Source organism: Peromyscus leucopus, chromosome 1 (genome assembly GCF_004664715.2).
Source record: "Peromyscus leucopus breed LL Stock chromosome 1, UCI_PerLeu_2.1, whole genome shotgun sequence".
Taxonomy (NCBI): domain Eukaryota; kingdom Metazoa; phylum Chordata; class Mammalia; order Rodentia; family Cricetidae; genus Peromyscus; species Peromyscus leucopus.
This window is the reverse complement of record NC_051063.1, coordinates 54304811-54331453: the sequence shown is the minus strand read 5'-3', so window position 1 is coordinate 54331453 and position 26643 is coordinate 54304811. Positions and strand designations below refer to the sequence as shown.

Genomic DNA, 26643 nt, shown 5'->3' with positions numbered 1-26643 from the left:
TCCATATTTGCATCAGTGTTTATTGAAAAATTAAAAATGTCCTGGGACAGCACATTCTGAGTGACTTTTTTCTTTATCCTGCTATTTGACCAGAGGCCAGTTCTCAGAGTTCCTTAAAACGGTGTCACTTTGATGATGGCACCTTCCTCATTTGTATGCCTTGAACCTTTCCACCTAGAACACACACAACAAATACCATCAAAGTGTAAATAAACCTGAAAGGTCACAGAGAATAAAGTTATATCCTGAATTCATAAGAACAATCTCATCCTTCACCCATCATCTTTTGTAAAGTAAGATTCCTAGCAAAAGATTTAAGTATCTGGGGAAATAAAAACCAACTCCTCCCTAGCAACCTCTAAGAGTCAGCTTTGATACTTACTACCTTGGTGGTCATAGCATTCTCCAAGGAGGTTTTAAGGAAAAATAGCACAGGAAATATACCCACATTTAAAAATCCTGCTCATTCTTTTTGTTTAATCTCATTATTGACATTGTTATTCTTTCTGTTGTGAACTTTTCATATTTAATGAAACCAAGATGATCTGAATCTCAGCAAAAATTCACTGTCACCTCTGTCGGGTTCTATTTCCTCTAAGTTACTGAGTGACCATGGCAGACCCCTAAGCCTCCAGAAACTGTCAGTTTCAAACAGCTTGCCAGTACTCACTGGGCTGACAGATGATTTTGATTCTTAAGGATGAAATGCCATTTGTATTTGTGCATACTTGTGAAATATAGGCAAGAACATCTGTTTCATGGTTTAATAGGTAAGCTCAGTGCATTGAGTATTTTCTGCAAAAGAAGCAATTCCTGAGTTCAAATCCTAGGAACTTATGTAAAAAGCTGGCCATGGACACAAATGCTTCTAATTGCAGTATTGTGGTACGCTTTGGTCACCATCCCTGCTCCTGGTTCATTGATGGAATCCTCAGAATGGGAAAAGAATGAGTTGAACATCTATTGCCCTTCTCTGGCCTTTGCATACATATATACATTACACATGCACCACATTAACACATATGCTTTATGTGTTTTACATAAAGGCATAGTGGGCAGAAGACATCAATTTGTCTATTTATCAATAAATCTCCTAGTACATCCTAGTAGAACTGGTCTTTGTGTCTAGAGAAATCCAACCCATTTATATCTACCTTATGAAGCAATACAGGATAGACTCCTATACCAAACTCAAGGACCACGTGGGAAAAAGCCCAAATGTCTGATTCCTTGGAAGAGAGATGGTCTGAATGCTATTTTGCTTTTTACATCATAGACCATTGACATACAAGTCCCCTCAAGTGGGAGGTAGAGGTGTTACTCACTCATTTTCCACATCTTGGATGGAGTCAGGCAGAGGCTTATTCTTGGTCTCAGGAAGGAGAAGAGGAACAAAGCCAGCAAGGATGGAGATGACTCCATAGATGATCCAGGGTAAAGAGGCAGAGTATATCATGAGGGTCATTAAAACGGGAGCCACGGCTGCCCCCACATTACCAGCAGTACCAGTGACTCCTAATGCCGTTGCCCTTGGAAAATAAAACAGAATTGAGAAAAAAATGTAGTAAACTGGAACTTAATGTATTTGTGATTACATTAACCATGATTCAACGTGCAGAATAATTTAACTTAAGATTTTTGTTACTTGCTTTGGAAATTTCTGTTTAATTTGATAGTATTTTTGTCAAGGTCAAAGTATAAAGTCATTTATAACATGCTCAGAACGATAAATACCATGTATCTTCTCTTACATGTAGATCTTACATTTTAGTTTTCGTGGAAGTGTGTGTGTGTGTGTGTGTGTGTGTGTGTGTGTGTGTGTGTGTGTGTGTGATATGGGTATAGGGTGTGAAACTAGGAATGTCAACAGGAAGGAAGCAGAAAAAATCACTAAAGGAGAAGAGATTAGGTGTTTCTTTAGGACCAGAGAGGAGCAGGTGTCCAGGTTTCCAGTTTCTCAGGAAGACTGAGCTATGGGTAAACAGCCTTAAGTTTCTGAGAAATAATAGATCACCAGGTGATAAGACCTCCAGCTACAACAGGACCAGAGTGCACAGGGCACTCAGGCTTCCCATTATTGCAGGGTCACAGAGGACACTGGATCCTGGTCTCCAGCCCAGTGCAATCAGAGTTCAGTGCAGAGCTTTGTCTCCAGTGTTCCCAGCATCCCTTGAGAAACTGGAGCTTTGGTTTTAGTCATCTCTGAGTCATTATTGGTGCAGAGTTCTGACATTTCCAGTGTTAAAGGTCACTCCAGGACCAAGAGTCTATATTTCTGTAGTCCTATAGTTTACTTTGGCCTGTGGTGCCAACCACATCCCTCTGATAGCAGACAGATTTCACTTCTTAAGTTTGGTATCTTGCCTCCAGCAGGTTCATAGAATCTAAAAGGCCAAGATTTGATTCCAGCTGGTCACTTTGGTGCTTAGTATCTAGCCCCATCCTTGGTCCTTGGGCAAACAACCATGACAACTTTATCAACTCATTCAATATCATCATGTTTCATCAGTCCTCATAGCTGAATGCCATGTAGACATTCCTCCTAGAAGAAGCACTAGAACAGCATATCCCAATAGGATCTGGGACATGTCCAAGAGGCCAAGCCCAAGAATTCATGGTATAGAAGAAGAAAAAGAAAAATGAAATGGAATAGACAAACCTTTAAGTGAATTATAACAGAAAACTCCCCAAAGTACAGAAGGCAGACATCCAAACTCAAGATGTGTATAGAACTCCAAACAGACAAAATAAGAGAAGAAATGCTCCTTGATATATTACAATCAGGATGTCAAAATACAAGTAACGAAGGAATCTGGAAAGCGGCAAGAGAAAGGCCTCCACTCACACACAAAGGCCCCAGTGCAGAATTATCCCAGACTTTTAGCCAGCAACCATACAAGTCAGAAGAGCATCAGATGAAACATTCCAAGTTTTGAATATAAACAAATGTGAGCACAAAACGCCATAGCCAGTAAATTTATCTTTCAAAACCAATGGATAAATGAGGGCATTTCAAGACAAATACAAATGAAAGCGATTCCTGACAAGCAGGTGAGCAATGCAGAAAGTTCTTAGTTAATGATTTGCAGGGAGGAAGATGAGAGGCAGCTTTCTTCAAGTGAATATATGCATGCATAAACTTAATGAAAAGCACAGAGGAATAAAGTACATTTGGGAAAGAAACAACCATGCCCAACATAGCAACCCTGCAAACCCCCAAAGTCAATATTGGTGGAAGAAAATAAATATCTACTGTTGCAATCCAGGCCTGTCCAAGCCTTTTTTAACTGCCTTGATGAAAGAGCAAAGGGAATGCTAATTCTGTGTCCTTGTCTAGGGGCAGACTTGGTAGGGTCTTCTCTGGATTTGGGTCTTATGGTCCCAAGGCTTCTTTGTCATTGGTCTGTGACATATCTTGTGATCTCTTTTCACAACATTGCTTTATAAGGTTCTTGCTGTGGGATGTTCTGTATGGCAAATGTGTTGCTCTGATTGGTCAATAAATAAAACACTGTTTGGCCAGTGGCTAGGCAGGAAGTATAGGTGGGACTAACAGAGAGGAGAAAAGAAAGAACAGGAAGGCAGAAGGAGTCACTGCCAGCCGCCGCCGCCTGGACAAGCAGCATGTGAAGAAGCCGGTAAGCCATGAGCCGCGTGGCAGGGTATAGATTTGTGGAAATGGATTAATTTAAGCTATAAGAACAGTTAGCAAGAAGCCTGCCATGGCCATACCGTTTGTAAGCAATATAAGTCTCTGTGTTTACTTGGCTGGGTCTGAGTGGCTGTGGGACTGGAGGGTGACAAAAATTTGTCCTGACTGTGGGCAAGGCAGGAAAACTCTAGCTACAGGTTCTTGTTCACTTTATCCCATTATGTGTTAGCTTTCTTATGACTCTGTCCCATTTCCCCCTGCAAACAGTATTTTGGAGGCTGTACCTTTTCATTCAACTTGCTGTCATGAGTCATCAGCTAATGCAGACCTCCTGACCCAGCTTTCTGTCCTCATTATACTCTCACCATTGTCCTCTCCTCTTGACACCTCTACATCTGGGACCCTTATTCCTTCAGGTTCCAGTCAATCAATAATGCAGAAATCCAGACTATCACCTAACAAATTGTTAGGGAATATCAACCATTTCCATAATAAACTTAAGTGTAATTAGCTTGAACTCACCACTAAAAAGACACAGACCATATGGAAAAACAAAAGACCCAGGATAGCTAAAAGAATCCTATACGATAAAGCAACCTATGGAGGCATCACCATCCCTGACCTCAAACTCTATTATAGAGCTATAGTAATAAAAACAGCTTGGTACTGGTATAAAAACCGACATACGGACCAATGGAATTCAATTGAAGACCCTGACATTAATCCATGTACATATGAACACCTGGTTTTTGACAAAGGAGCCAAAACTATACAATGGAAAAAAGAAAGTATCTTCAACAAATGGTGCTGGCATAACTGGATGTCAATATGTAAAAGATTACAAATAGATCCATATCTGTCACCATGCACAAAACTCAAGTCCAAGTGGATCAAAGACCTGAACATAAATCCAGTTACACTAAACTTAATAGAAAAGAAAGTAGGAAGCACTCTTGAATGCATTGGCACTGGAGACCTTTTCCTAAATAAAACACCAACAGCACAGACTCTGAGCACAACAATTAATAAATGGGACCTCTCAAAATTGAGAAGCTTTTGCAGGGCAAAAGACACAGTCAATAAGACAAAAAGACAGCCAACAGAATGGGAAAAGACCTTCACCAACCCCACATCTGACAGAGGATTGATCTCCACAGTATATAAAGAATTCAAGAAACTAGACATCAAAATACTGAACAGTCCAATTGAAAAATGGGCTAAAAAGCTAAACAGAGAATTCACAAAACAAGAACTACAAATGGCTGAAAGACATTTAAAGAAATGCTCAACATCCTTAATCATCAGAGAAATGCAAATCAGAACGACTCTGAAATACCACCTTACACCTGTCAGAATGGCTATGATCAAAAACACCAATGACAGTCAATGTTGGAGAGGATGTGGAGCAAAGGGAACACTCCTCCACTGTTGGTGGGAATGTAAACTTGTACAACCACTGTGGAAATCAGTATGGCGGTTTCTCAGAAAATTAGGAATTGAGCTACCTCAAGACCCAGCGCCATCCCACTCTTGGGCATATACCCAAGGAATGCTGATTCATATCATAAAGATACATGCTCAGCTATGTTCATAGCAGCACTATTTGTAATAGTCAGAACCTGGAAACAACCTAGATGCCCATCAATGGAAGAATGGATGAAAAAAATGTGGTACATATACACAATGGAGTACTACTCAGCAGAGAAAAACAATGAAAGCATGAAATTTGCAGGCAAATGGATGGAACTAGAAAAAAAATCATCCTGAGTGAGGTAACCCAAACCCAGAAAGACAGTCATGGTATGTACTCACTCATAAGTGGATTCTAGATATAAAATAAAGAACAATCAGACCACAACCCATAGAACCATGGAAGCTATATATATAGCATGGAGGTCCCTAGGATGACTGTGGCTTATAATAAATTTTGGTTTTTCTCAATTATTGAAAAAAATAGCCAAATGAATGGAAACACATGAACTATGAACCAAAGGCTGAGGGGCCCCCAGCTGGATCAGGCCCTCTGAATAGGTGAGACATTTGATTGCCTTGATCAGTTTGGGAGGCAACTAGGCAGTGGGACCAAGTCCTGTGCTCATTGCATGAGTTGGCTGTTTGAAACCTGGAGCTTATGCAGGGATACTTGGCTCAGTCTGGGAGGAAGGGACTGGACCTGCCTGGAGTGAGTCTACCAGGTTGATCGCAGTCCTCGGGGGAGGATTTGCGCTGGAGGAGGTGGGAATGGTGGGTGGGCTGGAGGTAAGGGGAAGGGGTGGGAGGGGGGAGAATAGGGGAACCCGTGGCTCATATATAGAACTGAATGGTATTGTAAAATAAAATAAAATTTAAAAAAAATTCTAAAAAAAAAGACACAGACCAATTCAGAGAATTAAAAAAGCAAGAACCAATTGCATGTTGTGGCCAAAACATCTCATCCAGCAAAATACTAAAAAACTTACTGTCAAATGATGGAAAACAAACTGCCAAACAATTGTAAACCAGTAGGTGTAGCTATCATTCCAACCAAACTTCACATCAAAGCTGCTTAGAAGAGATAGAAATGGGCACTATGTACTAATAAGACAAACAATTATTCAAAATAATATACAATTGTAAACTTTTATGCTCCAAATATTGGAGCTTCCAATTCCATAAAATGAACATTAAACAGACATAAAATATCTGTAGGTTCTGATGTTATAATAGTGAGTGATTTTAATGCTCTATTCTCAAATTTAGTTAGGTCTTCCAAAGTAGAAGTAGAGACTTTAGAGCTAATGTATACTATGGATGAACTTAACATATATATGCAGAATATTCCATGCATCATGTAGGACATATGCATTTTTTTTTTAGCAGTAAATGGAACCTTCTCCAAAACTAGTCATGCCATAGGACACAAGCGAAATCTAAGAAGGGAAAATTTGAGTCAGTTCCTTTTCTCCTATCAGACCATAATGCAATAAAACCAGAAATCAACCATAAGAGAACCTACAGAAACCACAAAAAACTTGGACACTAAACAATGCTGCAGGCTCCAGGAAAATGTAATGGAATTCAGCTACTATGACGAAAGCTACTGCTTGGAAAGTTCAAGGACATTACCCAAGGTAAGGCCATGGCTAAAGAGGTCTTGCTGATGTTTTAGCTTTTGTGTATATAGTACTTTGTTCCTTCAATGATTTTCTTGTAATGCTATGTGTGCTTCCAAGAACTCCTAACAGTGTATTTATCTAAAATACCTATAAAGCATCTAATGTCAAAGGATCTCCTGAACTAAGGTAACACCCTTGTGGAAATGATGCCTGTTTCCTCGGTCAGGTGGATAGCTTTATTTCTTGTACAATTTTAGCTGAGACTCTCCTTTCTTATGAAGTCTTTCTAACATTATAGACTCCTAACATTTTTACCTAACCACTTCTAGGAATGTAGTTTGAGCACATCAATTCCCTTTTTCTGATATACTAACCAATCATTAGCTCTCAGTTGACCTCCTCCTTTACCACTCCTCTTTTGGGTTGCAAAAAAAGCCTGATGGTCACTGCCTAGGGGAAAACTCTTATCTGCCTTTATGACCATGCAAAAATTCAAGCCTGGTGACCTTGCTCTGCCAGAGGATTGCTATTGCTTGGGTTTATAACTAAATAATTCAGAGATGAGGGCATGGAGAGGTATAAGGAGACTTAGAGGAGGATTTTGGGGGAGAGAAGTTGAGAATGAGATGGAGAAGAGAATGGAAGAACTAGATGGTAAGAACTAGATTGAAGGGCTAGAAGAGAGGACTAGAGGAATGAGATGGAAGATGAGGAAGAGCCAGATGGGGAAGAACAAGATTAGGAAGAACAAGAGGGAAAAGGAGAAGATTGGAGAGGAGCTAAGATGGGAAGGAACTAGATGGATGAACTTAGATGGGCAGAACTAATATGAAAGAATTAAGATAGAATTTAGAGGAGACAGCAGATAAATATAAAAAGAAATCAGGCAAGAGTGGAGCGAGGCAGGAGAGCAGAATAGAAGCTGTGTAGAGAGAACTGACACAGAATAATAAAGTGTAAGGAGTTTCTTATCATCAAAATTAATTATCAACTGGTTGTAGATTCTTCCAGGATCCTGGGAGGGGACTATTGAGGGGCAGGACCCCCATAGTCCCTGAGAAAACAACATGTATTTGTCTGAACAGTTGGTCATCCCAGAAATCAGAGAGGAAATAAGAAAATTCCTAGAGACATGTGAAAATGATAACACATCCTATCAGAACACCTGGGATGCTGCCAAGGCAGTCCCAAGAGGAAAGTTTATAGCAACAAACTTTCATATGGAAATCTGAGACATATCAACTAAACAACCCAATGATGTACCTCATGGCTTTTCAAAACAACAAACAGCCAATTCTAAACACACCAGATGGCAAGACATAATAAAGAGTAAGGAATAAATTAATGCAATTGAGATTAAAAGAACAATTTACAAAGCCAAACAAAGAGTTTTTTCTTTCAAAAAGTTAATAAAATTGACAAACCCCTAGCTAATCTGATAAAAACAAAGAGGGAAAAGATGAAATTTAGTAAGATCAGAGCTCAGAAGTGTGTCATTGCAACTGATTCTAGTGAAATATAGAATATTATTAGAACTGATTGCAAAAACATATTCTCTGAAAAATTGGACAATCCATAAGAGGTAAAGGAACTTCTAAATGAATATCACCTACCAAACTTAAGCCCCTGAGACATGAAAATTTAAACAGATCCATCACAGGTAAGGAGATTGGAGCTGTTAGGAAAAGTCTTCCCTCAAAGTAAAGCCTAGGACCAGATGGATTCACTGCTGAATTCCATTAAACTTTCAAGGAAGACACCAGACCCATCCTTCTTAATTTGTTCCATAAAATAGAAAATGAAGGAATACTGCCAAATCCATTTAATAAATCTAGTAATATCCAGATACCACAACCATGTAAAAACACCACAAAAGAAAGAAAATATAAGAAAACTGGAGACCAATTTCTTTGATTAACCTATGAAAAAAATCTGTTTTAAACCTTTCTTTCTTTTTTTATTAAGAGATTTTCTATTCATCTTACATATCAACCACAGATTTCCCTGTCTTCCTTCTTCCCACCACCAAGACTTCCCACCTCCCCAAACTACCCCCTATTCCCACCTCTTAACAAAATACTTGCAAACTGAATTCAGGAATACATGAAGAAGATTGTATATTGTGACCACGTTGATTTCATCCCAGAAAGGCAAGGTTGGTTCAAAATATGTAACTCAAAAATATAATATACCATATAAACCAACTGAAGGACAGAAATCACATAGTTACTTCAGTTGATGCTGGGAAGGCACTTGACAAGTTCAGTATGCTTCAATGATAAAAGTTCTGGAAACTTTAGGAATATATGGAACATACCTCAAAATAATAAGGGCTAAATACAATAATTACATGGAGTAAAACTGAGAGCAATACTTCTAAAGTTAAGAATGATAAAAGAATGCACATACTGTTCTTTCTTATTTTATATAGTACTTGAAGTTTTAGCTATAGCATCTAGGACAAGAAAAACACATAAAACAGGTAATAACATCAGTAAAGGAAGAAGTCAAATTGTCCCTATTTGCATATGGCATGATTCTTTACTTAATAGATTGTGGATGCCCTCAGAGGCTCCTAGTAACACCTTACTCAAGGTCAGAGAATCTGAGCTTGCTTTACCTAGTAGGGCTACATAATGAAATGATTTGAGCACGGGTGTGTTTACCAGGTGTTCTGAAGCGTCTGCACTTAGCTGTATGTTGTGGTTTGATGTTGAAAGGGGGAGATCTTTTGCCTTGCTCCGTGGCATTGTATAAAAAGCCCTTTGGAATAAATCTCAAAGTGACTGGGTATTGACCCCGGGCCTTTACAAAGCTATCCTGGGTCTCTGTCTTTCTTATCATCTCTTATCTTTCTATCTAATACTTCCTCATTCTCCAATCCTACCCCCAGGAACCTTTTTACAGGTCAGATTCTGACAGCTAGACTCTGACAGACCCTGACAAAGGATCTTAAAAGACTCTACCAGAAAACTATTTGACCTACTAAATACTTACAGTGATGTTGCAGAACAGAAATCATTATAAAAAGTCAGTAGCCTTTATTTATACCATCAGTGTACTCTCAGTGAAAGAAACAAGGAATATATATCCCATTCAAAATAATTCCCCCAAAAAGGATTTAGGAATATATCTAACCAAAGAGGTGAAAGACCTCTACAATGAAAATTAAAGGTATGAAGGAAATAAAAGAAGCTAGATGATTGGAGGACATTCCACATTCCTGAGTTAAGAGAATTAACATTGTGGAACTGGCTATACTACTAAAATTAATTTACAGAATAAATATAATACCTATCAAAATTCTAGTGTCATATTTCACATGTTTATATAAAAAACTATACAAGAATTCATATCGATCCACAAGAGGCTGTGAATACTGAAAGGAATTCCAACAGTAAGAACAATGCTGACCTGGGATTTATGCAGGGACACTTGGCTCAATCTGGGAGGAGGGGACTGGACCTGTCTGGACTGTGTCTACCAGGTGGATCCCAGACTCAGAAAGACAAATATGGTATGTACTCACTCATAGGAGGATGCTAGATGTGGAACAAGGATGACTGGACTGATACTCACATCACCAGTAAGGCTACCTGGAAAACAGGACCCCAAGAAAGACACGAGGATTGCCCAATGATGGAGAAATGGCTGAGATCTACATAAACAACCTGGACATGAGTGGGAGCAATGAAGGGCCAGGGTCGAGGGAAAGCGAGCGGGAGATCCTAGCTGGATCAAGAAAAGAGAAGGAGAACAAGGAATAGGAGACCATGGTAAATGAAGACCACACGAGAAAAGGAAGAAATAAAGTGCTAACGAGGCCCACAGAAATCCACAAAGATACCCCCACAAAAGACTGCTGGCAATGTTCGAGAGACAGCCGGGACTGACCTACTCTGGTGATGGGATGGCCAAACACCCTAATAGTTGTGCCAGAAACCCCATCCAAGGACAGAGGAATCTGGATGCAGACATCTACGGCTAGGCCCTGGGTGGAGCGCCGGGAGTCTAATTAGCGAGAAAGAGGAGGGTTTATATGAGCGAGAATTGTTGAAACCAAGGTTGGATAAAGCACAGGGACAAATAGCCAAACGAATGGAAACACATGAACTATGAACCAAAGGCTGAGGGGCCCCCAACTGGATCAGGCCCTCTGAATAGCTGAGACAGTTGATTGGCTTGATCTGTTTGGGAGGCATCTAGGCAGTGGTGCCAGGTCCTGGGCTCATTGCATGAGTTAGCTGTTTGAAACCTGGGACTAATACAGGGACGCTTGGCTCAATCTGGGAGGAGGGGACTGGACCTGACTGGACTGAGTCTATCAGGTCTATCCCAGTCCTGGGGGAGACCTTGATCTGGAGGAAGTGGGAATTGGGGGTGTGCTGGGGGGAAGGGGAGGGGGCAGGAAGGGAGAGAACAAGGGAATCTGTGGCTATTATGTAGAACTGAATAGTACTGTAAAATAAAAAAAATAAAATTAAAAAAAAGTAAAAGGAAAAAAAAAGAACAATGCTGGGAGTATTCCAATACTCAATCTCAAATTACACAATAGAGCTATACTGGGACTCACATAAAAACAGACAGAGAGAATCAGTGGTAAAGAATAGAGGACATGGAAATACAATGACAAAACTGTGCTAAAAATCAAAGTGAGTTTTGACAAGGGAGGAAGCAATTAACACTGGAGTAAAGATAACCTATTCAACCAATGGTGCTGGCCAACTATCATCAAAAGAATAAAACTTGATTCTTTCACTTTGTGCAAAAATCACTTCAAAATTGAATAAACACCTCCAATTTTAAACCTAAAATCTGAAATGTCTAGAACACACATAAGGGAGACCATTTAAGCTACTGAGGCAAGCCAACTTTCCAAACACCAATGGAACACCAATGGCACAGAATCGAATCCTGTTACCAACAGATGAGACTAAGTGAAAATATGATTTCTGCACAGCAAAAGAAATGATTAGCAGAGTAAAGAGACAGCCTGCAGCTTTGAAGAAAAGCTTTACCAGCTACACTTCAGAAAAATTTGGAATATGCAGAATTTATAAAGTGCAGAAATTAAACACCAAATAAATAAACCTGTACGTCAATAAATGGGCTAATATACTGAATAGATAGCTTTTAAAAAGGAAGAAAGAAACATAAATGGCCAATAGTATTTTAAAAGATGTTCAGTATCCCTAGTGGTATAGGAAAGACAAATTTAAACTACTTTGAGATATCACCTCACCTTGATCAGAATGACTATCATCAAGAATTCTGACACCAGATACTTGAGAAAATGTGCTGAGAAAGAATCACTAATGCACTGTTGGTATGGGGCAAATTAATAAAACAAAATAGACTCAAAAAGTAAGACAAATAAAAGATAGCAATTGCATGACATAAACATTGCACTACATCAGTTACAGAAAATGCACTGTCATGTATATGTGAAATAGAAAAAGAAAAAAAAGTAGTGCAAAAAGAATGAAAAAAAAATAAAAAAAAAAAAAAAAAAAAACAAAAAAATAAGATCACAATCACACAGCTCAGAAAAAAAGGTAATGTTTGTGGTAATTGTGCACAATAAACTACTGTCAAGAACAAAGACACAGAAATAAACCAGCATGGCACACACACCTTTAATCCCAAGACTTGAGATCTCATGTCTTGATTGGGAAGACACACGCCTTTAATCCCAAGAAGTGATGGCAGGAAGCAGAAAGTTTTCTAAGGTGTGAGGACCAAGAACTAGAGCCTTTTTAAGCTTTTAGCTTTTAGCAACTGTTCAGCAGAGATCCATTTGGATGAGGACTGAGAGGCTCTCAGTCTGAGGAAACAGAATCAGCTGAGAAGTTGGCATTGATTTGAAATGACGAGGACAGGGGATTCCACTGTCAGGAAGAAGGGCTTGCAGAAGAGGGAACAAAGGGATGACAAAGCATTTGTGAAAATGTGATGACCAGATCCATTACTCACACCCACTTTACGGCACATACATGAGCACATGCAGGGGTGCTCGAGTGCATGTGTGCATGTGTGCGTATGCACACACACCCACACACATGAACACAAAGATGGGACGGTAGATGTGGCAGCAGCTCCAAAGAAGGAATTCAGCATGAATGGCACGTAGGTAAGAGTGATAAGAGTGTGAACACAGTACAGTCTACATCTGCATGAAATTGCTAAAACAAAATAAATTTCATAAAAACCTAATTATACATGAAAGGGACAGAGGTCTTATTTCTCATAACACCTACCTTTTGGGCAGCTCCAAACATCCCCATGAGATCTTTATTAGTTAATACAGCTGGACTAATTTATCTTGCAAAAAGCAAACTTCTTAGAAACTTTGGTCACTCCTGTAATCACTACTATTGATTGCTGTTGATAACTACCCAGTGTTTACACCAAGTCATGTACCTGATCACGGTGGGGAGTAGCTCATTTGAATGTAGAATAATACTGCTAGTAATCACAGCATAATTTGCTCCTGCCAGTGTTATCAAAACCGCATGCAGGGTCCTCATTTCTGTGGAGAGGAAAATCAGGGACAGTTGTCATTCTGAGGTGAAGGAATTAACTTTCCACTTGTAAGTGGGGAATACAGAGTGGAGAAGCTGAAGGGAGTAAAAGTCCTCAGTGGGTAATAAGTTAAGAAAGGTGACCTATCTGCATGTACTGGTTTATGGAGAATTGTAGCAGGAATCTTAAACGTTCTTATTAATAAAATCAAACCTGAGCCAGGTATTGGGGTGAACACTGGAAGATCAGAGAGACAGAACAAGCCACAGCTACTTCACCTCACCGGATCCTCAGCTGATCCTGTTTCCTCAGATTGGAGGCCTCTGAGTCCTCATCCAGAAAGGGTCTCAGCAGAACAGATGCTCAAAAGCCTGAATGCTTAACCAACCAAATGCTTCTAGTTTCTGTTCCTCACGCCTTAGAGAATCAACACTGTGGTTCACTGTATTCCTACACCTGGTATCTCTGACACATTTCAGAAGTAGAGAGCTTGATGAATCAAGGAGATACTCATCGACTTTCCTGTTTTCTACCCAGCATCTCACTGTCCTTCCAACAGAATGTAGAGCTGTCATAGGGAAATTACAGAGGACTGTGTATTCATTTGAATATTCAGCAGGAATGTGCCATGGATAAGAATGAGGGAGGGTGAACCTGACCATAGTACATTCTATCTATAGCTGCATGAATGTCAGAAACAAAAGTAAATGTTATAAAAAAAACATAATAAAAATTAGAAGAATAGAAGTTGTAGATCTCATGGCACTTGCATTTTGGGTGACTCCAAATATGCACATGAGATATTTATTCATTTTCTATTTCAATATGGTAGAAGAGTGTCATGGAAGGAGAGACGTGGGCAAGCTGGAATCATTTCGATTTGAAATGGTGTTTCAAGATTTAAGAATAAGGGAGCTGCTGCTGACATTCAAGAGTTGTGCAGGTTTTAAAACATACCACAGTCCCGAGCTTCAGCAAAACTTGAGAACTGTGCTCCTTGCCCACATCCACATAACACCACCAGCTTCAGCCTGGCAGTCCTGCTGCCTAGACCACTCTTACTTCCTTGCACTTGTTTTGTAATCAACACAGGCAATGCTTATTATCTTGATACAACTCTCCAATTTAGGTTTGTACTTGCAGTGTCCCGAGAGTCATGACTACATTCATACAGTTTGGGAAACACCTTGTCACTCAAGTTGAAGCAACAAGACTCAGTGGGACAGAGGTTGTAACAGTACATTTAGATCATTTTGGATCAGAATTATAAGAGCTGAAACCTACATGACCACTATGAAAATATCATTGAGAATGAATGAGAGAGGGGCAGATACTTCCAAGGGATTGGAAAGAGGACAATGAAGCAGAAAATAATTTAATTACATTAAAAATGTAATTGAACAACGAGTAAATGATCTATTACTGACCTGTAGAAACTTGGGAATAAACGGCTTCAATGTTCCAAATACTTCTTGAATGTACTAGACTTTCATATAATTAAACCACTTACTGATTTTGGTTTTCCCCCAGTGTCTGAATGGAGGAAAGTTTTCTAAATGTCTACTTTCAGAAAAATCTCTGGATGTATTTTTTTCTGGTAAGTAGGATCTGAAAAACACTGATGAAAGGGACTGGATATTTATTCCCCTCTCACTATAAGCTCTTTATTCACCTTCAGGAACGAACACTGTAGCCAGGATGGTGATTCCAAACAGGAAACAGAGGAAGAGTTGACTTATTCTACGGCCAATGTGGTTCAGTAAAAACACGGCTGCAACACATACTGGGATGGACATTACAGCAGAGAGACATTGCATTAGGAAGACATTACTTTTCAGGTGCTGGAGATGGATGCTGAAGCCAAATATAGGAATTGCTGTTGTAAATCTGTAAGAAACAAAGAGGAGAGTCACATCATACTACTTAGAGTTGACGTCCAAAGGCAAGTGTATGACCATCCCAAGAAGATGGTGTTTGTTGTTAAGTATGATGGCTTTTCTGTATTTTGGCCTATTTGGTTTTACTTGAGTGATAATGTAATAATCATCATAAAATCATTGTATCCTGACAGGATATATTTATTACTCTTGGATTTTTAAGGAGAGGCAGAGTATTTGTGGAATGCATGATAGTTCCAATCAGCTTTTTAGAGTTTTTTTTTTCTAACTTGATCTTAGTGAAGGTTTTAATGTTTTCTTTTAATTTTAAATTTTTTTCTTAATTCTTTGACAAATATAAACAATGTATTTTGATGATATTCTTCCCTAATTCTTCCTCACAATTTCTCCCTAGCCCACTAGCACATCCTGACCACTTGCAGCTTCAAGGCTTCTTTTCATTAAAAATAGGTATATTTTAATATAACATATTCTGGTTAAATCCCCCCCAACTCATCCCAGTTCTTCCTCAGTTTCCCTTCCATGAGGGTCCACACCATTTCTGTCTCTTTTTAGAAAGCACACAGACATCTAAGAAATCATAATAAACTAAGGTGAGATGAAACAAAAACCGGTCAGAATAGGACAAAGGAGCAGATAGAACAAAAGAGCAAAAGAGTAAAGCACAAGAAACACATACAGATACAGAGACACACATGTTCACACACACAGGATCCTATACAAACACTGGAAGCCATAATGTATACACAAATGATCTGCAAGATTAGAAAAATGCCCTGACACAACAATATGAAACAAAAAATCCCTCCAAAGATACCATTGTGGTTTTTTGTGTGTATGTGTGCTGGCCTTGTACTGTTAGGAATAGGGGCCTACCCTAAGAGTGGTTTGTTTCCCTAGTGAGACTCCATTGCAGAAACTAATATTTCATTTGCAAGTTGACTGTGTCCTTAACTGGGCTTTCCCCAAGGGAGGATATTTTCACTTTACATTTGTATATATTATTGAAATGTATATAAGTGTGTAATTTACATTAGAAATTTTATTTCTGTTGAAATGGAGAATGACAAATGGCAAATGCAGAGAAGTCTGGAACATGATTGAAGATTCATTGATAACCCTGCCAGGGTGCTGTAAAAACATACCCCTCACTCTATAATTAGTTCTGTGCTTCTATATTCCAAACCTCTAGAATACCACCAGATACAGAAATCCCTCATTTTTATCTTCAACTCTGAGTTGGGAAAATTCATCTCTCTACTGTTTTAAGAGTCACTGTATGAAGCCTACCTCAAAAGGCACAGGAGAAACACACGCTTTCGCAAGTTGGGGGTGCGGAATAAGTCACGCAGAGAAGGTTTTGTTTGTGTTGCCTCCAGCTCTTCCCTCATGGTGGTTCTCACAACCTTCAGCAAGAGATCAAGAACTGTTTAGTTTTCACAAAATGGTGAGCATTTTGGAGCATACTGGGCACTCACAGAACACCAGGTCAGAATCTACTAGATGTTGTTTTTACTCTTTTCTTGGGAGGCCCGCCATCCAGCTCCCAGATAAATCCCACATGGAGGCTTATTCTTAATTATCAATGCCTGGCCTTAGCTTTGCTTAGTTTCTGGCCAGCTTTCCTTAACTTAAAATAACCCAACCACCTTTTGCCTCTGGGCCTTTCTTTTTCTCTAACTTCGGTAAGTGTGACTCTTACTCTGTTGCTTGCTGTGTACCTGGGAGGCTGGCCCCTGGGGTCCTCCTCCTATGACTGCTCAATCTCCACCTCTCCTCCCAGTCTTCTCCTTCTCTATACACTCTCTGCTTACCAGCCCCACCTACCCTTTCTCCTGCCTTGCTTTGGCCAGTATTTTTTGTTAAACCATCAGGTGTTTTGCACAGGCATGGTTATACAGCTTCACAGAATTAAACAAATGCAACATAAACAGACGTAACACCACTTAAAATATTCTACTACAACTACTTCTGTCTATTGAACAACACAGACACCAAGAGACTTATAGTAAGCATAATAAAAATGTTAAGAATTGGGCTGGAGAGATGGCTCAGCCGTTAAAGGCTAGGCTCACAACCAAAAATATAAGAGTTCGGTTCCCAGCACCCACGGCTGTCTCTCCAGCCACAAAAAGAAAAAAAAAATGTTAAGAATTGAGAGCCAAAGAATTAAAGGAAACGTTTGTATTTCTAGAGAGAACCTTTTAAACAGTAGTTGGCTACAGAATGTTGACAGCAAGTAAAGAGTTATAATTCTGGTCCAAATCTCCATTCATATCATAATGAATTTGAATGATATAGCATCTTAGTATGGTTCTCTGATTTGTGCATTCACGTGTGTGTGTGTGTGTGTGTGTGTGTGTGTGTGTGTGTGTGTGTGTCTGCCTGTTTTCTTTGATTTATTCCTTTTTGTCTCATTCTTCTCTAATGATCATCCCATGTTTATTCATTCCCATCACTGATGGAAAAATAGACTCAGAAAAAGGAATTCCTCTCAAGGTCTTTATGTCCATTTTGGAGTCCTGATATTTGAAAGAATACATAGTGTGATACTGAGATGCTGAGTCTCTGGCTGGTTCTGTGTTCAGAAGCTGAGGAGTTCTCAGGAGGTAAAGCTTACCTCATGGGGGGGGGGAGCTTTGAAGGTGGTAGCTGCCATTGGTTAGGGCTATGCTTCTTGGCCCAAAATGATGTGATGAGTGTTTGCCACAAAATCCTGTCTCAGTATTGTCATGCCTGTTCATGATTAACTGAATGTTGTGAATCCGTGATCCCAAATCCTTTTTATTCCATTTTGTTGTTTCTGTCATAAGGCTTAGTCACATCGATCTTGGTCACAGCAAAGCAAATGTAGCCAGCAAAATAATTCAGTGCCGTATGTGCAGTTGTTATTCTTAAAAATCTGACCATGGTGTAGACCATGTGTTGTGATTTGGTGGTGGATTTTTAGAGAGTTTTCAGAGGCAGGTTAGAGAGAATGTTTCTTTGGAAGTTCACTATACTGAAATGCTGATACAAATCTTAACAGTGAAGGCCTTCTCCGTGAGATTTCAGATGAGAAAGGGCACATCATTGAGTATTTGGGTGGAGGACATTCATCTTTCCATTTTGAGGAACAGCAACAACAAATTCTGGCAATATTCTGACCATGTTCTGAAAATGTGAGTGAGGATGAATCAAAGCAGTGCACTAATTTATTTACAGAGAAAATTCAAGACTGCACAGCATTTGGGATATGACATGGTGAAGAAGAGGGAGTCATGAGTGCCTATGCTGAGCTAGGTTTCTGTTTATGTACTCTGAGACACAAGTTCATGGCTGGTCTTCTGTTCTTTAGAGTGGATATTCCCTCCTCAGTTAACATTATCAGGATAATCCCACAGAGGGGTGGCCAGAAGCTGAACTAAAAACTAAGTCATCCCTCACAGATGTGCCTGGAGGTTTTCTTCTAGATGATCTTGTTGAGATGACAATCAAAATTAACCACCACAGCTCTATTTTTTGTCAGCTTCACATCAGAACACATCACCTTTGAGCCATAACTTTCCAACTCTTGTCTCCAGGTTCTGATAGGAATTAGTCGATGGAGTTATACAAATAATTTAAAAGTCCAGAGTCCAAGGTTTATCTGAGACTCAAGAGAGTCTCTTTTTTCCCCAGTGCCCTGTGAAATACTTCATTTTGAACATCAATAAAATATGTCAACAATGCTTTTCCCTTCATAATTCAAACTTTTATATAATAAACTATATGTTTTACTTCTAGTATTCAAGAGAACAGAATAAATGTTCCTATTTCAAAAGAGAAGTGTGGGGATATAAGAACAAATGACTGAACCTATGCAGGACTGAACCTCAGAAATGAAAACATTTAATACTAAAGGTCCATGTCTGGCTTCTGGGGCTCATAATGGAATCTTCTAAGCACTAAAAAATTAAGTAGTCTTTAAATATCTTTGTTCATGGCCATAGATTAGTGCTGCTGTCAGCCTTAATATCTTAAAAAAATCTTTTTTGTATTTAGTGAGCAGTCATTGAAGACTCACAATTGTCAAAGTAAGTGACTGTTCAGTGTTTATCTCCAAGGTAAATGTCTCTGTCACCCCCTTCCAGGTTACAGAAACATCATGGAAAAGGGGAAGAAAGGTCTAGAAGAAGTGGTGGAAAAATGTGTGATTCCATCTTACAGACATGCATTGGACTATGAACTTTCATCAGCTGTGATTATCTGCATAAGACTTGCCAATTTTATGCCAGTCAATATACCGTCTGTGAGGGTAGATGGTGTATTTTTGTTAAAATGTCGGGAGAGAGGCCTTGGTGGGTTTGAGCCAATGTGCTCCATGGTAGGTGAGGGAGATAAGCCTTGTAGACATGGCCAAAGCAGGCAAGGGTGCAGGGCAGAAAGTCACTCACACCGTGCAGACACAGAACCCACATGGAATGCTTTATTGGGGGAAAGTGAGAAGGGGGAAGAGAGGGAGAGAGAGAGATTGAAGACAGGGTAGAGAAAGAGAGTGCGAGTCAGGGAGTCAGTAAAGGAGAGAACAGAGGTTTGAGAGACAGAGACACAAAGAGAGATAGAGGTGTGTGTGCCTTTTTGACAAGGGAAAGGAAGGAAGAGAGAGATAGATAGGGGAGTTTCTCTTAAAGAGGACTTTACATAAGATGATGTTGTCAGGATGCTTGGCGGGTCCCCAAGGGGCATGTCTGAAATGCTAACATTATTGAGAGAACAGCTGAGGAGCCCCATCTCCATTTCACAACCGGTATGTAGTCAGTCATTGTTAGTGCATAGGGGCTCATAAAGCCATACTCCCTCCTGAGGATATATTGGCAGCTAAGGTTTGCTGAGAGAGAAATAGACATTTCTTCAGTCATGTACCCACATCTAAGTGGTTCATGTTCCTGTAGGTAAATCCTCAATATGTTTCTGTAAATGACCTAAACTAGACAAATTAGATCACAAAAAAGAAGATACAAAAAGAGAGGCTAGGATACTAGAAAGTAGAAATAGGACTAGTTAGAAGTATATGAGAATCATAGGTTTGGTAATAATGAGGGGGTATAAATAAATCAATGCATTATATGCATGTAAAAAATTTCAGACTTAATGCAATATGTATAACTTATATATCCTAATAAAAAGTTTAGAGTGAAAGAAATCATCAATGAAGTGTTTTTCTTTTTTGTTTGTTTGTTTTTACAAAGTCTTCTTTGAATGAAAGAACTGTATTCAATGATTTAATGATGGCACATTGTTTCCTGGGTATTAACTCATACACATATCAAGCTTGTGTTTACTTTATGTCATAAGAAGCTTGCATTATGCTTACCTCCATGGTCAGTGCACCTCCAGAATTCTTCACTCCATTCTTGCATGCAACTCTTCTAAGTTCCTGTAAGCCCTTCTGGGGTTTGTTGGTCACAATCAGCCACCTAGCTGACTCTGACAGCCACCTAGTCAAGAAGATATTGTTCACAAATTCTCACGAAGTAATTTTCTATACTAAATATTCTTGAATAGTTGTGTTAAAATGAATACCTATCAGTTATTCAGTTATAACAAAATGTATAATCTTACATCATGAGGTTCGTTGCCTAGGAAAACAGGAAGGATGCAGCCATGCAGTGCATCTGCACTCCTAGAATGAAGACCTGGAGTCACATTGATCTGTCCCCCTCACTTGGATATAGGATTTAATGAAGGTCATAGAACTAGAATGTGAAGGATGTTTCTCCAGATAATTTCCAAATTTCTTGTTAGACTGTAGGGAATAAGTGGTGGTGTTGTGTTCCCCAAAATATTGTGTACCCTAATAAACTTATCTGGGGTCAGAGAACAGAAAAACCACTAGATACTTGGGATAGGCAGTGGTAGCACATGCCTTTTATCCTAGCATTCCAGAGGCAGAAATCCATGTGTTCAAGGATGTAGCCAAGCATGGTGACTCTCGCCTTTAATCACAGAAAGCAATCCTTTAATCCTAGGGAGTGATGTTAGAGAGCAGAAAGGTATATAAGGCGTGAGAACCAGAAACTAGAAGCATTTGGTTAAGCTTTTAGGTTTTGAGTAGTACAGTTCAGCTGAGAGTCATTTGGATATGAGGACACAGAGGCTTCCAGTATGAGGAAACAAGATTAGCTGAGAAATTGGCCAGGTTAGGTTAGCTGTGGTTTGTTTTGTCTCTCTGATCTTCCAGTGTTCACCCCAATACCTGGCTCAGGTTTGATTTTATTAATAAGACCTTTAAGATTCATGCAACAGGAATATTTATTCATCATATGTCTGTTCCCTAAATTAAGAACCCATGAATAAGCCGGGCGGTGGTGGCGCACGCCTTCAATCCCAGCACTTGGGAGGCAGAGGCAGGCGGATCTCTGTGAGTTCGAGGCCAACCTGGGCTACCAAGTGAGTTCCAGGAAAGGCGCAAAGCTACGCAGAGAAACCCTGTCTCGAAAAACCAAAAAAAAAAAAAAAAAAAAAGAACCCATGAATAATTTTTCCCCTAATTATATCACCCAGAGGAGCAATGATACAATGAAACATTGTCTTCGAGACACAACAGGACTGACACATAAATGAGCTAACAGAGACAGTGACCAATGCATTTCTTATGTTCAGATTTAATGGACATGGTCATCTCAGGAGTGCAAACCATAGAGGAGGAAAGAAAGCTCATACCTTGTGGGTATAAGGAAGAAAAATATTGGCACAGACATTACCAGCTGGAGGTGGTGCCAGTTTCGAAATGCAAATGCCAGGCCTGTCATTACTATTCTTCCAAAACTGGTAGCACATAATGTCAAGGTTGTCACCAAGGCTTTGAATTTAGGGCTTGTCCATTCTATCACTGAAAGGAAAGAAAAATGAATCTTGATTTCTACTCAAGATGGGAAGGACATCAACATCAAACAAAAGCTTGAACAATGTCCATCCAAAGCTCTGACTTACTGAGCAAAACAGTATTCATGTATATGAGTGAGATACAAGCCCCTTTCAGGAAGTGAAGTAAGCAGTAGATGAAGAAGGTGGGAGCCAAAGCTGCACAGGTCCCAGTGATGGCCATTGGAAGTAAAGCACATGTGAAGGTTAACTTCCTCCCAAACCTGAGGAAAAGACAAAGACTCCTTCAGTGGAATAATGCAGCTGTTAAAAAGAAGAGACAGGAAGCATTTTGTGTAATCCCTGTGGTTAACTTTTCTCATTTTTCTATACCATGTTTTTCTTTGTCTCTTAATCTTTTTTGACTTCTTCCATGTTTAATGGACTGTTAGTTCTGAGTCAACACAACACACAAACTTTTAAACACCAAATAAAATGTCTGTTTGTATTTAGTGATCTCTAGTGTAAAAGGTACACCCAGAGGAACATAATCTGCAATGACTGTTTTTTAGATGAATGAGTTGTAGATGATGGAAATACTCACATGTAGAGAGAACTGCAAAGCACAGACACTCACCTGTCTGATAAATGGCCACCTAGGAAACCTCCTACCAAAATTCCAATCATGAATACGAATTTAGCCACTGAACCCAGTACCTGAGATCCACACACCAGGTCCCACTGGAAGAGAAGGAAATCAGGAAGACAGCCTGTCATTGTAATTGGTTCAAAATTATTCAACATGAGCTTCCCGTTCCACTGAGCCCATCTTCCTCTCCAGCTTCCCTTTGCATTATTACATGACTTCTACTATCCAGTGTTTTATATATATATATATATATATATATATATATATATATATATATATATATATATCCAGCTATATACAATAAATAGAATAAATCTGTTCCCAGTAGTCTTTCTATAATTATATAGGTTATGAAGTATCTTGTAACCTGTGGTAAGAAGTGCTTAAATGTGGCCTGTGGTTTATATATCTGGGGTCCAAGACAGAACAGCGATCATATTAAACATAGGTTTATGCCTTAGTAGTAAATGCCTTTAATCCTAACATTCCAGAGTTCAAAGCTGCACTGAAAACAGCCAGGCATGGTGACACATGCCTTTAATCCCAGGAAGTGATGGCAAGAAGCAAAAAGTTATATAAGGTATGAGGACCAGAAACTTTTAGCTTTTAGCCACAGTTCAGCTGAGAACCATTTGGATGATTCAGAGGCTTTCAGTCTGAGGAAACAAATCAACTGAGGAATTGGCAAGGTGAGGTGGCATATGGCTTGTTCTGTTTCTCTGATCTTTCAGTGTTCACCCCTATATTTGTCTCTGTGTTCTTTATTTAATAAGACCACTTAGAAATTCATATACAGTGACCCTAGAATGCAATGATTCATGGACCTTAATTTTTTTGTACCAGATCCTATTCATCAGTGCACAGCCTCTTCTATGACTCCTCACAGAGTACAGCACAACTAGTGCCTGATCATTGTTTTTGTTTTACTTATTTATTTATAAACTTTTGTCAATACAGAGGATGGAGCTCAGGGCAACTGCATGGGTGCAGTGTACTGGCAATCACCCACATTCTGGTCTATAAGGAAATGTGAACCACTGGGATTTTTTTTTTGCAGTGTTCAGTACTGAATCTTGGTCCTCACAAGTGCTGCAGATGCATTCTGTCATGGACCTTCATATTTAGCCAGAACTGTGGCTTTGTAAACCTCCTATATATTTTAAATTTTAAATCAAATCTGAATAGTGCTTGCTTGTCATAATACTTGGGCACTTAAACTAATAAGGCACACCAGATTCATGTCTTTTACATATATTTTCTGATTATTATTTAATTTATTCTTTGAAATTTCATGCATGTATACAAAGCACTTTGATAATATCCAACCTTTATGTCCCCTACAACAACCTCTGAAATTCATGATCACATCCCTTTCCAAACCTCATGTCCCTTTTCTTTTTTTCTATAGTCTACTATTTGCTTAATGTTGCCTGTATGTGCACTGGAGTACAGGTAACCTAGTACTGGCCATCCCCCTAAAGTAGAGTAATAGTCCCTCCCCTAGCAACCATCAACTCCTAATAGATCTCCAGCTAGGAATGGGGCCTTTTGAGTTCTGCTCCAGTCTATGCTGGAATTTTGATTGGCTTGATCTTGTGCTGGCCTTGTGCAAGTAACCACTATTTCTGAGAGTTCACATATAAGGATGTTTTTTCATCTTTCAAATTGTTTTTGTTGCTCTAAATTTTTTAAACTAAAATATAATTATATCACTTCCATCCTTCTCATTCTTCCCTCAATACCTCTCTCCAACATCTCTCTGACAGATGTCTGTAAAGCATTATCAAAATTCATGTTGAGTAAGCTAATTTTAAAATATAATTTAAAATAAGGAATTTGAAAGGAAGTACAATACTTGGTTGGACAATGATGCTCCAAAAAGACCTGTGATGTTAAGCAACAATCCCAGTGCCAGACATACAGAATAATGTTATACAAGTTACTGGTCAGAGAGGTCCCACAGGACTCCAAAACTACACAGGCTGTTACTATTGCTCATGGTTACCTACAGTAACTAAATGTTAAGACCCTATTCCTGAAGACACCACACACATTTTTTTTTTGCATAACATAGAGAACACTGTCAAAGCAAACTGGACACTTTCTCCCTGTTGGCTACCTTTCCTAGTTGCAAATATTGCTATGCAGACTGTAGGTAGAAAAAGGTTATCAATGGCCTTACCTAGCACTTTACCCTACACTCTACAGTACCAACCTACAAGGCAGTGTGGTCATTGGTGCAATAGTGACATAACTTATATGAAAACAACCATTTCTGATTGGATTTGATTCTACAGAGGAAGAAAGTCATGCCTGAAAATGTAAAGTGGCTTAGAATCCCATGACTTAGAAGGAGAAAGGTCCTGAGGAAGAAGCTACTGTTGTTATTTTGCTAAATGGTTCTGTTGTCTAATTTTCTTCTAAGTATTACTTCTTATCATGAGCTCATTACTAGAACAAAAGGATCAGAAACATACATCTTTATTTATATTTGAGTCATTAAAATTATTGAATAAGAGTCTTATTCAATTAATCAGGCAGTAAGTAAGCTCCAATAACATACAATATTTGAGCTATTGCCGAACTGCAGTAATGAATTCACTGAGGGGGTGATTTTATTGAAGGCACTTACCTCAGTCACTGTGGTGGACAGGAAAGTGCTTTGGTCGTATACCCAACCATCCACACAGGGCTCTGTGTCTGGCTCTGTCACATTGAAGAAGGTGCCATTCAGATGAAGCAGATGCCACTGTGGTTGGACAAAGCGACGGCACTTGTCTGGTCTCAGGTTGGAGTCCAGAGGGATGGAGATCCTCAGGAGGTCATCTTGGCTCAGGGTTCCACTGTCACTGTCAGAGACAGTGACATTGTCAAGGATGTGGACCCAGCATCGATGACCGGGGATGGCTGCAGTAAAGTTCTCCAAAACAGTATGAGGAACCACCATGACATTGCAAATTAGAAGGAAAGCCATCTGAAGGATCTGGTATCTCCCCATGCTTCCAACTTGATTCAAGAGATCCTGAAAGGCCATTAGGGCTGAATGACTGTCTCCAATGCGAAGCAGTAATACTTACACCTAGGGGAGTATAAATATTGAAATAAAGTTCTGTTTCACAGAAACACCCTAAATAGGGTTGTTTTTGAGCTCTTCTTAATATGCCCATCTTCACATCACACCAGTCATAGAACTGTGATTTGTTGTGTTGTTGGTTTCAGGGAAGGACCTGTTTTCTACCAAGTAACAAAAAATCCTGCTATTTTTTTTCCCTGTAATCCAGTCTGTTAAACATTTACTTTATTAGAAATTTTGAGCACCACCCCCATGGTCACTTCTGGTAAGTGACCTGTAACTCCCTGAAAATAAACCAGAGTTCATCTGTAGACAAATTTCTTTCTTTTTTTTTTTTTAATTTTAAAACACAACTATGTAGCACACATTCGATCTAATCATAGTAAACAAAATTTCCTTCTTTTTATCCCGGAAATGTGAAACCTAGAGCTTTTTTTTTTATTATTATTATTATTTTACAACACCATTCAGTTCAACGTAATAGCCACAGATTCCCCTGTTCAACATACGAAAGTCCATCAATGTAATACACCATATAAACAAACTCAAAGAAAAAAACCACATGATCATCTCACTAGATGCAGAAAAGGCATTTGACAAAATCCAACACCCCTTCATGTAGACAAATTTCTAAACAGTCTTATTAAATAAGAAGCACATAACCAAATACAGAGGTAATAGCCAAAGAGATCAGAGAACTAGCAAAGAGCCACAACTAGCCATATGTTACCCTCTCATCGCCATCACTTTCCCAGAGAGAGCTTCTTCCCATCTAACCTGTGTTTTTATTGCCTTCCTGTTCTGCCTTCTCTTTGGCTCTAAGCACAGCCACTTGACTTCCTTGCCACTGCCTGCCTATGCAGTCCTGTAGGTCTCCATGGTTGGTACTGGGATTGATGACTCATGTCATTACGCTTGGCTGTGTCCTT

At 39.3% G+C, this 26643-nt stretch overlaps 1 protein-coding gene across 2 annotated transcripts; it reads right to left on the bottom strand.

Annotated features, from left to right (window-relative positions):
• Positions 1-26643, bottom strand: LOC114688582 (solute carrier family 22 member 19-like). 2 transcript variants are annotated; one of them, XM_037207566.1, is made up of 11 exons: positions 26445-26643; positions 25274-25720; positions 22630-22733; positions 22122-22276; positions 21852-22020; positions 20503-20626; positions 16458-16573; positions 14942-15156; positions 13168-13276; positions 1326-1529; positions 1-174 (listed from the first exon to the last, which is right to left on the bottom strand). In XM_037207566.1, the coding sequence occupies exons 2-11, from the start codon at positions 25673-25675 to the stop codon at positions 114-116; spliced, it is 1659 nt and encodes a 552-aa protein (XP_037063461.1). In that variant the 5' UTR covers positions 25676-25720; positions 26445-26643; the 3' UTR covers positions 1-113. The 2 variants fall into 2 exon arrangements, with proteins under 2 accessions (XP_037063461.1, XP_028718988.1); XM_028863155.2 differs by having other exon boundaries at positions 26492-26643.